At 43.7% G+C, this 15,157-nt stretch overlaps 1 protein-coding gene across 2 annotated transcripts in view; it reads right to left on the reverse strand.

The window, feature by feature from the left end:
* Nucleotides 1-14,599, reverse strand: part of CAMSAP2 (calmodulin regulated spectrin associated protein family member 2) — a 77,767-nt gene extending 63,168 nt beyond the window's left edge. Inside the window, exons 1-2 of one of the 2 annotated variants that reach the window (XM_069967491.1) lie at nt 14,203-14,599; nt 13,072-13,347 (exon numbers count right to left, since the gene is read on the reverse strand). In XM_069967491.1, the coding sequence (XP_069823592.1) occupies nt 13,072-13,213 (142 nt within the window). In that variant the 5' untranslated portion in view covers nt 13,214-13,347; nt 14,203-14,599. Of the gene's footprint in view, nt 1-13,071; nt 13,352-14,202 lie in introns of both variants that reach the window. The other variant, XM_069967490.1, reaches the window with a different exon arrangement.
* Nucleotides 14,600-15,157: the final 558 nt, after the last annotated feature.

The following is a 15,157-nucleotide window of genomic DNA, read 5'->3' on the forward strand; positions in this document are numbered from 1 at the left end:
GTTGTAATGTATCTTATCAGACAAAAAAAAAAGCATCTTCTATCTCTCTACCTCCATGCTGCTAAACTGTCATCCACTCACTCTGAAAATTCGGCTTAGTATTGTTAGATGGATACGACTTGTAATCTGATCCCTGAGCTAGTTATAAGTCTATGGAGGGGGAGAAAGATGTGAGGAGAGGTGAAGAAAGAGACAGGTAAATCTGCTGAAGAATACAATATACTATAATAATAGCCTGATATAGTGATGCTCCTCATATACACACAGAAGGCTTATCCTTAAAAGTCACCAGAAACCATGGGTACTCTTTAAGCTCTATATTGGTCATATCTGCTTCAGGGAACACTGAATGCCAACCAATAAGACTGCCAGCTCATGGTAGGGTTGTCACCCAGCTTCCCGCTGGCCAAAGACAGAAGTGCATGTACCACTTCTGGGGACAGAAGAGGTTCTGTTTCTGGAAGAAAGCAGCCATGTGTTTTTTTTTTGTCGTTTAATTTTTTTTTTTTGCAGAAATCAATAGTACAGGCAATTTTAAGAAACTTTGTAGTTGGGGTTTATTAGCCGTAAAATGCATTTTTTATCCTGAAAAAGCAGTTTGAAGCTCTCCCCCCTGTTTTCATTGTTCTTTGTGGAGAGGGGAGGGGTGGAGGGAGATGAGGCACCAAAACAGGGCAACAAAGAGTTAATTTACAGCTATATCAGCAGGCTCTCTCCTCTGAGGTCAGCACTGACCTCTGAATATCTGCTTTCACACAGTTTTATCCTTTGTTCTCTACTCTCTGCTGCTGACTAATCTCCCTCCTCCATAGAACAGACAGAGCCCGACTGATGTAAACCAGTCAAGATTTCCTGATAATGAGCAGTGGATGAGAGAGAGGAGGGAGGGGGGGGCCTGGGAAAAGTCTTTTGAATGCAGATAATGGCATATTTGCCTAATAAACCCAATTACAAAGTTTCTTAAAATCGCCTTGACAGTGACACTTTAAGGTAAATCAAGGCTTCCCTCTCATCTGGCCATCAGCAGCAGTACCTAGTGTAAGCCCCCTTTTTCCCTGAGGTAATGCTGCTTTTTTCCTTTCTGCTCACACAACACCTTGCAAAGCCAGTGTATTTGTAACCCCTTCTACCCCCACCATACCACTGTACTGTGTGAATCATTCCCTAAAACAATGCAATCCTGTTCAGTGCTATATAATGCATCCCCTCCGACAGTGCAGCCTGTTTGGTGCATTTTCACCAGCACTTACGTCATGGCATTGCAGTAAGGTGCATGTCCTGTGTTGTGATTGGCCAGAGGAGTAAGGGAAAGGGAGCCATGTGCGTGTACTACGGGTAAACAATGAGCCTCATGTCATTGTACTAGTAGCCATTACTTAAGACAGGTAGGACCGATCATGGTAGAGAAGTGACACACCCATCCCATGTCCTCTTACCCTTCATGCCTAATCTCTGTGACCGGTCATAAACTGATAAGTGGTAACGAAATGGATCTATAAGAACTGTGTTTTCTGGATAATGTAATGAAATCCTGGAGGAAGAATAAGTGTGATTTGCACCAAGGCTTTCACGGTAATTACACGTATCTGTCAGTGCGGATTAGCGGCTCCTCCGACTCCTCTGACTCATTCACTGCAGAAGAATTCAGCACATATTTCCCTCTCCGCTTCATCTTCCCGGTTCATGAGCTAAAGTGACTGAGGACACGTCCATACACGAGCTCCTTACCTGCGCTTCGGGACTCACATTTTAGGTGCAAAAACAACATTAAAATTCCAACAACCAAACAGGAGCTGAGCTGAGAGATAAAGAATAATTGACTCTAAGGGTGTGTTCACACGTACAGGATCTGCAGCAAATTTGATGGCGCAGATTTAAATCTGCAGCAGATTTGATGGCCTAGAATTGATTTGCTTTGAATCTGCAGCTTCAACTCTTCGCCATCAAATCTGCTGCAGATTCTGTATGTGTGAACGCACCCTTAGGCTGGGTTCACACTATGTATATTTCAGGCTGTATTTGGTCCTCATGTCAGGTCCTCATAGCAACCAAAACCAGGAGTGGATTGAAAACCCAGAAAGGATCTGTTCACACAATGTTGAAATTGAGTGGATGGCCGCCATATAACGGTAAATAACTTCCATTATTTCAATATAACAGCCGTTGTTTTAAAATAACAGCAAATATTTGCCATTAAATGACGGCCATCCACTCAATTACAACATTATGTGAACATAGCCTTTCTGTGTTTTCAATCCACTCCTTGTTTTGGTTGCTATACAGCCTCAAACATACAGCCTCAAATATACGTAGTGTGAACCCAGCTTTAGGATGCGTTCACACGTACAGGATCTGCAGCAGAGTTGAAACTGCAGCAGATCCGCACCAGATCTGCAGCAGATTTGATGGCACAGATTTGAATCTGCAGCAGATCCGCACCAGATCTGCAGCAAATTTGATGGCCCAGAATTGATTTGCTTTGAATCTACAGCTTCAACTCTGCGCCATCAAATATGCTGCAGATCCTGTACGTGTGAACGCACCCTAAGGCTGGGTTCACACTACGTATATTTGAGGCTGTATGTTTGAGGCTGTATAGCAACCAAAACCAGGAGTGGATTGAAAACACAGAAAGGCTCTGTTTACATAATGTTGTAATTGAGTGGATGGCCGTCATTTAATGGCAAATATTTGCTGTTATTTTAAAACAACGGCTGTTATATTGAAATAATGGCAGTTATTTACCGTTATATGGCGGCCATCCACTCAATTTCAACATTGTGTGGACAGATCCTTTCTGTGTTTTCAATCCACTCCTGGTTTTGGTTGCTATGAGGACCTGACAAGAGGACCAAATACTGCCTGTAATATACATAGTGTGAACCCAGCCTAAGGGTGCGTTAACACCTACAGGATCAGCAGCAGATTTGATGGTGCAGATTTGATGCTGTGTTCAGTTATTTAAATGAAATCTGCTGCAGAAAATCAGCTGAAGATCCTGTTGGTGTGAACGCACCATTAGGGGGCGTTTACACGTACAGGATCTGCAGCAGATTTGATGGCATAGAATTGATTTGCTTTGAATCTGCAGCTTCAACCCTGCGCCATCAAATCTGCTGCAGATCCTGTACGTGTCAACGCACCCTTAGGGTGCGTTCACACGTACAGGATCTGCAGCAGATTTGATGGCGCAGATTTGAAGTTGCAGATTCAATGCAAAGTAACTCTGGGCCATCAAATCTGGTGCGGATCTGCTGCAGATTCAAATCTGCGCCATTAAATCTGCTGCAGATCCTGTACGTGCGAACGCACCCTTAATCAATTAACGTCTCAAATCGATCCTGTCCCTCAGATCTGGAACCCTCTCAAAAATAAAAAATAAAAATAAAAAAAAAAAAGCAAAAAAAATGTGTATCAGTGCTGCCCTGCCACCAAGAACTTGCCACATGGGTGGTTAGAGATTAGACAAAAGCCTTGATTTACCTTTTAGTTATAGTGTGGACCCTTTGGAGGAGGCACACAGGCTCACAGATTGCAGACTCTTTCTCTCTATCTTGCACATAGCACTAGCTAAGCCCCACCCCCTAATCCCTGTGTGCTGTCCTGGTCTCTCTGCTGCCAAAGGTTGAATTTTTCCTAACAATTTGCAGTCCTTGTGGCCAAGATTTTATGGATTTTTTATTTGGCTCAGAAAAATTTTTTGGTAAATAAAGTGATTTACATATATATCCCGAATCATGTTGACTTTTACATGGCGGGAAGTTGGGTGAAGCAACAGTGACCACTTAGAATCTATTACATCTGAAACATGCTTCTTCCAGTTTCCAAGGATTGGATCCAGCTTTTTCCAGGGACCCGGGGTAGGGCAGTGGGGAGCGGAAAAAAAAAAAAAAAATCGCTGAAAGGCAGTCAGCTCAATGAGTGGAGCGCTGATCAAACGGAAGCGCCTCGCTTTGTATAGATGAGCGATTCGCTCATATTTAGTTAGAAATATGATAAACATATCAATATGTTTTTTGGAGGTGAGATCTCAGATGGGACAATGGCCGACCATCTATGTGTATGGGGGTTCCCTGACTTTCCCCTGATCATAAATCTTGAGGGGAAAAGGGAGAAAAGATGGAAATAATTCTTTTTTTCTCAGCGAGGATAAGTGGCTGATAGCAGTAAGGTAGCAACTTATTCTCATCATTCTGATTATATGTTCTGCTGAATCAGCAGGATAACTACCTGATTGGTGAAGGTCCAACTGGTGGGACCCCCACCGATGTGAAGGGGTATTCGAGAAGAAATAAAAAAAAAATAAATAAATAAATAAAAAACTTTTCCCCTATCTACAGGACAGTGGAAAAGTAAAATTACAGGGAAAGCCCAACCTCTGTACTCCCCGCCGATCTCCATATTGGACCTCCGGCTTCTTTTTTATGAATAGAGACGCTGGTACGGCACGTGACCCGCGGCTCTATTCATTCCTATGGAACTTAAACTATTCAGTTCTTTATTTCTCCACTCCCTACTGAGAATGCATGCACACTTAAACAAGCTGAGCATGCATGCATGTATGGGGGCCGGATAGATGCTGTTTCCGCCAACAATTCTTATGGATTTGTTGCAGAAACTTTTTGCAGGAAATCCACAATCTGCAAAAAAAATAAAAAAATAATAATAATGCACCAAAACATGTGATGCAGATTTTCCTGCAGATTATAAAAAAGGAAACACTCAATGGTTTAAAAATCTGGAACGATACATTTCATTGTGATTTTTTATTTTCCCACTGATATCATCTTTGGTTATCTGAACAGAAAGCTGTAAATAAGAATGAAGAAGCGACAGATGATGACATACATCAACCATACATATAAAGCGTATAGATTGTAAGCCAGAATAGCTTCCAGCTCCAGCTGCTGACCATGTAAATCACGAGACAGCAACGGCTGGACTGTAATATGTTCTTTCCATCTCTTCACTAAATGACTATACAAACAGAACATTTCTGAAGGGCAATGAGTGAGGCGGAGAAATGGCGACTCATCAATTCCATTCCGCTGAGTCTCTGGGTGGTTTTCTCATAGACCCCACCAGCAAAACCTAAGGAGAAATCCGCTACATACTCGGGCAATGTCACCGAGGATTCTGCTAACTGAGACTTCTATCGAAACGTCTCTGTCCATCTAATGGGACTCCAGTCCATGAAATTCCTCATAAACCTCCAAAATTCCCAAATACTAAGACTCATTGATCCCCCGCTCCTAACATTATATAGGACGCAGGATACCAGATGCCAACCATTTAAATCATGAAGATCCACTATTTATTACCACCAAAACAGCTCTGACCACTGAAGTCCCATAGATACCCTGAAGCACTCCATACACCTTTGCAGTATGAGGTGCGGCCTGCATGGATGGGACTTGTTCCTCCAGCTCATCCCAAAGATGATGGATTGGATTGGGATCTAGGGAATCTGGAGGACGAGTCACCACCTTGATCTCTTTGTCCTGCACAATGTCAGCAGTGCGGCCCCCAGGGCATTATCCATTACATACATTAGGGGGTCCCGCTGCCATGAAGGGGGGGGGCCCTGGTGTGTACAATGGTTAGGTAGGTGGTCGGTATCCCAGTAACATCCACATGATGCCAGGACACAAGGTCTCCAGCAGAACATTGCCCATCACACTGCCCCCGCCATCTTGTCTTTTTCCCATAGTGCGTCCTGGTGCCATCTCTTCCCCAGGTAAGTGATGCCTCTTTCCATGGGCTTAATTAGAGCCCATTTGGTCAGTACTAACCACTATATACAATAAACACCCCAAAACTGGCCATTCTGGAGATGATCTATCATTTGTCCATCACTATTTGACCTTTGTCACAGTCGTTCTGATCCTTTCCTACTTCCAACATCCGGTCACTTGCTTCCAGATCTACCCCACCACTAAGAGGCGCCACTGTCACATCTAATCCAAGTCATCTGCCTCCCCTGTCAGTGGTTGTAATGTTATGGCTGACTGACGCAAGTAAATAACTCAACATTACCGCCATTGCTGTGCTACGACATTGTTTCCCAGAGCCTCAGTACGGAATGAATAGATTCTTTCATCTCTAATTTCCCATTATATTATCCCTATAGTGATTCCGCACAATGGTTCCAGCTGGTAGGAGCCATGTAGAATGTAATCTGCATGTAAACGTTTCTCCTCCATACTACAGCTGGGCGCTCTGCGAGTACATCGTCCATCCGTGTGGATATGGCTTTAGGATTGGGGGTCACGTCTTCAGGATTTCCCATAGAAAAGTTTTCCTAATTTTTCCATTGCAATATTAAAATGAGTCTGCGGGTAGTAGTATGATGCACTATGGCAGGTACCCGCAAATGCAGAAACTCACATTTTGGGTACATTTACACTGCGGAATACACGCAGAGATTCTAAGCGGATTCCTGCTTGAAGTTCCGCCCATCCCATAGACTCAATGATATTTGCATGACGGAATCCACTTGGCGTTTCCATCCGTATTCCGCAGTGTGAACATACCCTAACCTGCAAGCGGTTATGCCGAGCTGTTGATGACCACGTGGCACACTACCACCCAACAGCCTAAGAATTCTTCTCTCTTTTCCCCTTACAATGAAAACCACGACTGGTCATACACCAACAACTCATTCTGCCGACAACTCCGACCCCTCTGTATGCATGAAGCAGCCAAATGTGCATACATTCTCCATAAGGTAAGGTGAGGTCAATGAAGGGGGGGGGGGGGGGGTTGTCAGAAGGACCCCACATACATCAGATGGTCGGCCATTTCAGTAACATTAATCTAATTAGTAAGACCATATTAAAGTGGTATTCTGAAGGAATATATATATATATATTATAAAAGATGCAGGAATTGGGTCCTGTAAAACAAAAACGAAAAACATATATACCTCCTGTGTCGCTACCGCTGTAACAGTGTGGGTTATTACTGGTACTGACATCCAGCGGCGAGGGAAGTGTGTATGTACATATATATATGCGCGACATGGAGAGAATATATATATAAAATTTTACAGCACCCATTTTTTTTTATTTTTTTTTTTATTTTTTTTTATATTCCTCAGCAGACCACCACACGTGCACCCACCCTAAGGATACCTCCCATTACTATTTACTGTTCCTAGGTTTAGCTGCACACTGTGCCCACCGAGTATTTATTCAGTATTTTTAGCCAAAACCCCTACCCATAAGTAAGTGCCCCCCACATTACCTCTATCCCATTTACCAAGCATCTTTATAAACACGTCAAACTCTAAATTGTCCATAACACGACTGCGGGGGCCAAATGGGTTGCCATGGTAGCTGGGTACATACAATGGCCCCTGGGTCTGCCATGTGCTTCTGCCAGAGGGGCAGCCTCATAGATTGCCTGTCAGTGTAACACCGAGCATCAAAGGAACGCCGCTGCCAGTCCCCTGAGGGACCAAAAATAATCAAAAATTAAAATAAGGTTCAATAAAGTTTAAGTAAAAACAGGCCTCTCCACCCGAAATAAAAAGAAAATAAATGGGTGAAACAACGTTGAAAGGATTCACCTTTTTTACCTTTAAGGGTACGAACACACACACCGTATATGCAGCAGATACGCAGCAGATTTGATGGTGCAGATTTGATGCTGTGTTCAATTATTTAGATCTAATCTGCTGCGTATTTGCTGCGTATCGCAGCAGTAAATACGCTGCGTATACGGTGTGTGTGTTTTTATCCTAAAACTGAGAATCTGTGGTAAAAACGCGACGTGAGGAATAAGTATCGCCTCGCTCCCCCATAGCAACTAATCACAGGTCAACTTTCAATGGTCTATAGGAAATGAAAGCTGCGCTATGATGGGTTGCTATGGGTGACAGACAGTTTTTATTTATTCCTGTAATGAGTTTAACATTTATGACACAATAAGAATGCAAACAAACGCACGGTGAACCTGGCCTTACGCCGTTTATACTCTAGCATAATATGGATGCATTTTTCAGTCCATTACATGGATGCAAATTCCGGGCCGACCATAGATCCAATGACTCGAATTGACAACAGCTTTAGGACCCTTATACTCAGGCCACGTTCCCACATGCAGCCAAAATCACGCCTCCATTTCTTCACCAATAGCCACAAAGTGTTGCCGCGATTATTGACAACAACACGTGGCTATTGGCGGCTGGTGGCTCAGGATGGTTATAACCTCTACAACCTTTATAACCTGTCACCTATCTGCAGAATAAGTGATAAGCATATGGTCAATAGGGGTCCAGTCATCGAGACCCCACTTATGACAATAACAGGCGGCTCGTGTCTTGCAAATGATGGACCACTACTCCAATCATTGGCAGTGCTCTGCTATTTTCAGTGGTCCCATAGTAACCGAATGGACTGGTGAGCAAGCATGCACACAGCTGCTCCCCATTCATTTAAGGTGACAAGAGACCCCCATTATTGTGATGATAGGTTCAATCACCTATCCAGAAGGTAGCTGATGAGTTTTAATTTTAGGCTTTCACCTTTATGGTGCGTTCACACCAACAGGATCTGCAGCAGATTTCATTTAAATAACTGAACACAGCATCAAATCTGCTGCAGATCCTGTAGGTGTGAACGCACCATTAAGGCCTAAAATAAGTCACTAAAGAAGCGCACATCACTTTGACCCCTGTTCTCATGATCGGTGGAGGCCTAAGGAGTGGATCAGATCCTTCTAGCCTATCCTGACCTAATCCACGTGGATGATACTGTCACCGAAATGGCACATAAGTTTCTGACCCATATCTGGAGATGAGTTATGCTGCGTTTACACGGAGCGATAATTCGCCCGATCGTACGATTAACGATTTCGAAATAACGATTTGTTTTTGATAACGATCATCGTTTAGACAGAACAATATATTGTATGGAAAAATCGTATTGCCATCGTTTTGCGATCGCTTAAGCCTGTCTCACACAGGTTAAATCGGTGAAAGACTGTTTACACGAAACGATCTGCGAATTTTTGGCGAACGACCAACAACGATTTGAGAATGTTCAAACATAAGGTTGTCTGGAAAACATGGATACAGCCAATGACTATATCCATGTTTTCCACATAGCCTTAGGGCTTTATCCAACTTCAGCAGCCACGGCTAATCAAATGCCGAAAGTTCGGGTTCGGATGGACTCGAGCATGCTCCAGGTTCGCTCATCTCTATTCGCTACATTTCCACGGAACGATTATCTCTCAAATGTGATCGTTATCGTGCAAATTCGAACGATAAACGCAGCATTACTCTATACTGTACAGAAGTTGTCTCCAACCAGTGACTCTCCAACCAGTGACTCTCCAACCAGTGACTCTCCAACCAGTGACTCTCCAGCTGTTGCAAAACTACAACCCCCACCATGCCCGGCATTCTGACAGTTGTAGTTTTGCAACAGTTGGAAAGCCACAGGTTGTAGCCCACTGTCGCGCTGAACCCAAAACTAATGAATCTGCCATGAATTTGTTTAGTCTTCAATAATGCTGCGTTGATCGGAACAATTATCGCGCAAATTCGCACGATAACGATCGAATTTGAACGATAATAGTGCGTGTAAACGCAGCGAACGATCAAACGACGAGCGAGAGATCGTTCATTTTGATCTTTCAACAACTTCTCAAATCGTTGTTGATCGTTCGCAAAAAATTTGCAGATCGTTCTGTGTGAACAGTCGTTTGCCGATTTAACCAATGTGTGAGATAGGCTTAAAACGATCACATAACGAATTTCCGTACGATATATTGTACCGTCTAAACGCTGATCGTTATGAACAAAAAAACAATATGGTGGTTTTACACGAAGTGATAATTCGCCCGATCGCACGATTAACGATTTTGAATGAACAATGTGTTTTTTATAACGATCAGCGTTTAGACGGAGCGACACATTGTACGGAAAAATCGTTATGCGATCGCTTAAGCCTATCTCACACATAGGTGAAATCGTTGAAAGACTGTTTACACGGAACGATCTGCGATTTTTTTGCGAACGATCAACGACGATTTGAGAACATGTTGAAAGATCAAAATGAATGATTTCTCGCTCGTTGCTTGATCGTTCGCTGCGTTTACACGTACGATTATCGTTCGAATTCGATCGATAAATCATTACGTGAAAAAAACACCATTACTCAGACATCGTTAATCGTACGATCGGGCGAATTATCGTTCCGTGTAAACGTAGCATAAGATTCTCATCAGAACAAGACTAAATTAACTGACAGCCGACAGCTTCGTATTTTAGGATTAACGCTTTAAGGCCCAAAACAGATTGTCACTAAGGGGTTAACCATCTATATTTTAGCATTGAGCCTCAACATTCATAGGAATCAGAATTCTTAGAATGAGATTTATTCCCAGACATTACCCTGCATCCTCCGCAGACACCCAGACCGGATTTATGAGCTGGGAATCTATAATCCTATTAATTCTTGTAAATGCAACTTGTGGCTCTATGTAAAAACAAAAAGTTCTTGAAGAGCGAAGGCCGATCAGTCCCGGGTCACAAAGAAGAAGAGCGGCAGGACTGCCATCCTCTATCCGTCACATCTTGTAAGGTCCGGGTGTAGCCCGTCATCCTCTATATACATCACCCCGGGCTGAGCAGGGTTGGATTACACCAGCATTCCTGTGATAGTTTACAGCGTTACGGAGGCGCGCGAAACCATCCGAGCTGAAGACAAGCAAGACACCTCAACACGTGCAGTATGGTATGTACAGGGAATAAGATCTATAGGGTCAACTCCCATCTGACATCATAGAAACATCACAGAAGCTATGGGTTCACCAAGTGCCCAGACATGGCTGGGAAGCAGGAGTATAAATGCCTCCATCTATGCCCTGACCCCATGCACCTGTCTGATTGGTCAGAACCCCAGTCATATATTGGGATTTAACCTTCAAAGCTCTATTGAAAATTTATATAGCACCAACATATACCAAAGCATTGTACAGAGATCATCAATCCTATGGGTCCCTGTACCCATGCACTTATTGGGCCCCTATTAGGTGTTACATGGAGATTTCGCTAAGGATTTGTGGTCGATTTAACCCCTGCAACACTGAATGTAGTGAAATCCGCTGCAAAACTGAATGATCACTATGCGGATGAATCGCAGCACATGCATGGGGTCTCCGCAGTCCTGTCCACAGCTGCACAGGTAAAAGCTGCAGTAAATCAGGCCACATGTGGATGCCCCCCTAAGGATCCATTTACACAGAACGATTATCTGCCAAAGATTTGAAGCCAAAGCCAGGAATGGATCTGAAAAGAGGAGACATCTCAGTCTTTCCTTTATCTCTGTTAATAGTCTGTTTCTGGCTTTGACTTAAAATCTTTGGCAGATAATCTTGCTGTGTAAATGGACCCTTAGGGCAGTATTACACTGGCCAATGAAGGCCCGATAATAACCACAAACGAGCGCCTATCTGCTAGATCGTCGCTTGTTTATTGGGCCTATTACACGGCTCGATTATCATTTAACAAGGGCTGCAGGGACATCGTTACCGATGTCCTTGTAGCCCTTACTTTTACTTTATACATTACCTATCCATGCTACAGGGCTCCTCCTGCGCTCTGCTTCTCACCGAGTCCGGCGCGCTCCAGCTTCAGAGTGGCCTGTCTCAGCTGACAGGCCGCTCAGCCAATCACTGGCCACAGCAGTCCCGGCCAGTGATTGGCTGATTGGCCTGTCAGCTGAGACAGGCCGCTCTGAAGCTGGAGCGCACGGGACCCGGTGAGAAGAAGACCGCAAGAGGAGCCCTGTAGCATGGATAGGTAATGTAAATCATCAGCCGCCAGCCACGCACCGCTATTGCACGTAGTGATGCGTGGTCGGCGCCCGACTATTATAGGTTCAAACCTCTATCAACGTTCAGTTGTTGATCTTGGTCATCAGCTGATCGTTGTATTTATTACACGGAGTGATAATCGGCTGCATCGGGCAGATACGGACGATTATCGTTCTGTGTAATAGTACCCTTAGGGTAGGTTTACATAAATCCATCAGATTCGTTCTTTTCCATTGCAATTTAATAGGGAAGTCAAAATCTGGAGCATTTAGCCCTGTTGTGTGAACATACTCTTAAAGGGATTATCCAGGACTAGAAAAAAAAAAAAAATTTCTTCTTCCACAAACCCAGCTTTCTTCTGTCCTCAGGTTGACTGTGGTTTTGAAGCTCAGTTTCATTGATGCGAATTGAGCCAAATTGTAATACCACACACAACCTGAGGACAGGGGTGGTCCTGTTTTTAGAAGAAAAAAAAAAAAAGCACCTGTTTTTTTCTAAACCTGGTAATCCCCTTTAAGGTAAACGCACAAAGACGAGAAATATCGGTTCCATCCAAACTCTGCAAAGGAACCCCAGATCACGTGTTGCTATACTGGTGCAGCTTTGCTGCAGCACTATTACCAGTGAATTTCTTTAAATGTTAATAATATATAGATTTCTGAACGGAACGTACAACACAGTGTGAATTTAGCCATATAGATGCAGAAATGTATCCGTATTACGTCTTAAAGGGGTTGTCAGCGAAAATCTTTTTCTTTCAAATCAACTGATATCAGAAAGTTATATAGATTTGTAATTTACTTCTATTGAAAAAATCTCAAGTGTTCCCATACTTATCAGCTGCTGTATGTTCTGCAGGAAATGTTGTTTTATTTTCAGTCTGACACAGTGTTCTCTGCTGCCACCTCTTGATGAGAAAGGAACTGTTCAGAGCAGGAGAGGTTTTTTTATGGGGATTCATAGAAAACCAAGACAGAGTTCCTGTCTTGGCCAGAGATGTCAGCAGAGAGCACTGTGTCAGACTGAAAATAAAACAACATTTCCTGCAGGACATACAGCAGCTGTAAGTATGGGAAGACTTGAGATTTTTTAATAGAAGTAAATTACAAATCTATATAACTTTCTGATATCAGTTGATTTGAAAGAAAAAGATTTTCACTGGACAACCCCTTTAAATCCAGGTTTGTGGCAATAATGCTATAGATTCCCTCATCTTTACCCATAACCCATCTGCACACCGCTTACCTGCACCAAAGGCTTTGGCCACCAACCAGGCCAGGTTACTGGCCACCTTGGCCCTGTTAAAGTCATAATGATCAAAGGGTTTGATGGCCGGCACAATGAACGTCTTCTTCCCCTCCGATCCACTTTCCGCTATATCCACCATGGTTGACGTCTGATAATTCCACCTCTTACATGGTTCGAAGTGTAAATCCGGTCGGATGAAGGTATGGCACGCCGCAAGGATTCGAGTGTGATAAATCCGGCACCATCACTAGGTAGAGACCTGATCTCCTTCTTCTTCCTCCAATAAATTGGATTATTTTATGTCAGCAAATGAGAAACTGATACTATGGATGTCTATGGGGGAAATACTGATACTATGGATGTCTATGGGGGAAATACTGATACTATGGATGTCTATGGGGGAAATACTGATACTATGGATGTCTATGGGGGAAATACTGATACTATGGATGTCTATGGGGGAAATACTGATACTATGGATCTCTATGGGGGAAATTCTGATACTATGGATCTCTGTGGGGGGAAATACTGATACTATGGATCTCTGTGGGGGAAAATACTGATACTATAGATCTCTATGGGCAGCACAGTACTGGGATGGGGATACTATGTATCATCCCTATAGTCTCTACAATCTAACACAATGTATCTCTATGGGCAGCCCAGCCCTGTGGTGTACCCAATCTGATACAATGTATCTCTATGGGCAGTCCTGGGATATATATGGATACAATGTATCTCTATGGGCAGCCCTGTAATATGGATACAATGTATATCTATGGGCAGCCCTGTAATATGGATACAATGTATCTCTATGGGCAGCCCTGTAATATGGATACAATGTATCTCTATGGGCAGCCCTGTAATATGAATACACTATAGTCTGATACAATGTATCTCTATGGGCAGCCCTGTAATATGAATACACTATAGTCTGATACAATGTATCTCTATGGGCAGCCCTGTAATATGAATACACTATAGTCTGATACAATGTATCTCTATGGGCAGCCCTGTAATATGAATACACTATAGTCTGATACAATGTATCTCTATGGGCAACCCTGTAATATGAATACACTATAGTCTGATACAATGTATTAACCGTTTAGTTCCCGTTCAGACTACCTGCAGGCTGGCTCCCTAGTGATCTACTGTATTCCCGGAGGTGGGATCGGAGATGGATCTAGTGGGTCACTTCTCCCAGGTTGTCACCATCAGTAAGAGATGTCACAGCTCATTGCCGATCCGCCCGATCCCGTAGTCAGATCCTCAGGTCATGTGATCCAGTAGATCCCCGCGATCGTCCAGGTGCACCCTCTGATTCATACGTTGCAATCAGTGACAGCTGCCATGATAACCGGCTCCGTTATTCCCCCGCCGCCGCTGCGGCTCCTATAACGGGATAGATCCAGGCCCGGCCAGCGGTAAAAAAAATATAAAAAAAATAAATAGTGCTTTACGGTATTTTCCCAGCCCTCCCCTCCTGTCCGGGTAAGGCAGTCGCCGTGTCTCGCCCCCTCCACCCTATCCCTGTCTCCCTCCCCCGTTTCCTCTGCTCCCCGCCCGCCGCCGATGCGGGTTTTCCTGCCGCACTGGATGGGAGACAGAGTTGTCGGGAGAGCGCATGCGCGGCGGCTTGAGGGAGGCGGGATGTACGCAGGCGCAGCCACAGAGGCGAGTTGGCCGATAGGACGCATGCGCGGAGCGTTCTAGTAGCCGGTGCTGTGTGACAGGCAGATGTGATGTGATTTATAGACTCACAGGGCTGGTAGATGTACGGATAGATATAGGGTTATGGTTTGCATTCACTCACTGTGAATTCACCTACCACATCTGCCGGATGGTTGTTCCCTGTACCAACTACTCTTTCAGTAAACTCTTTTATGTTTAAGTTTTTTTTTTAATCTACACCTACACTCTATATGTACTTTATTAGGATTGTGCACTTTTTGTATATGAACTTTATGGAGTATGAAATTATGAGTGGTATGCACTTTAGGGTATGTTCACACTACGGAATACGCAAGGAAATTTCAGACTCCGCTTGACGTTTCGCTTGTCCTCTTGACTCAATGAGTTT

The sequence above is a fragment of the Dendropsophus ebraccatus genome, chromosome 4, assembly GCF_027789765.1.
Source record: "Dendropsophus ebraccatus isolate aDenEbr1 chromosome 4, aDenEbr1.pat, whole genome shotgun sequence".
Classification (NCBI taxonomy): Eukaryota; Metazoa; Chordata; class Amphibia; order Anura; family Hylidae; genus Dendropsophus; species Dendropsophus ebraccatus.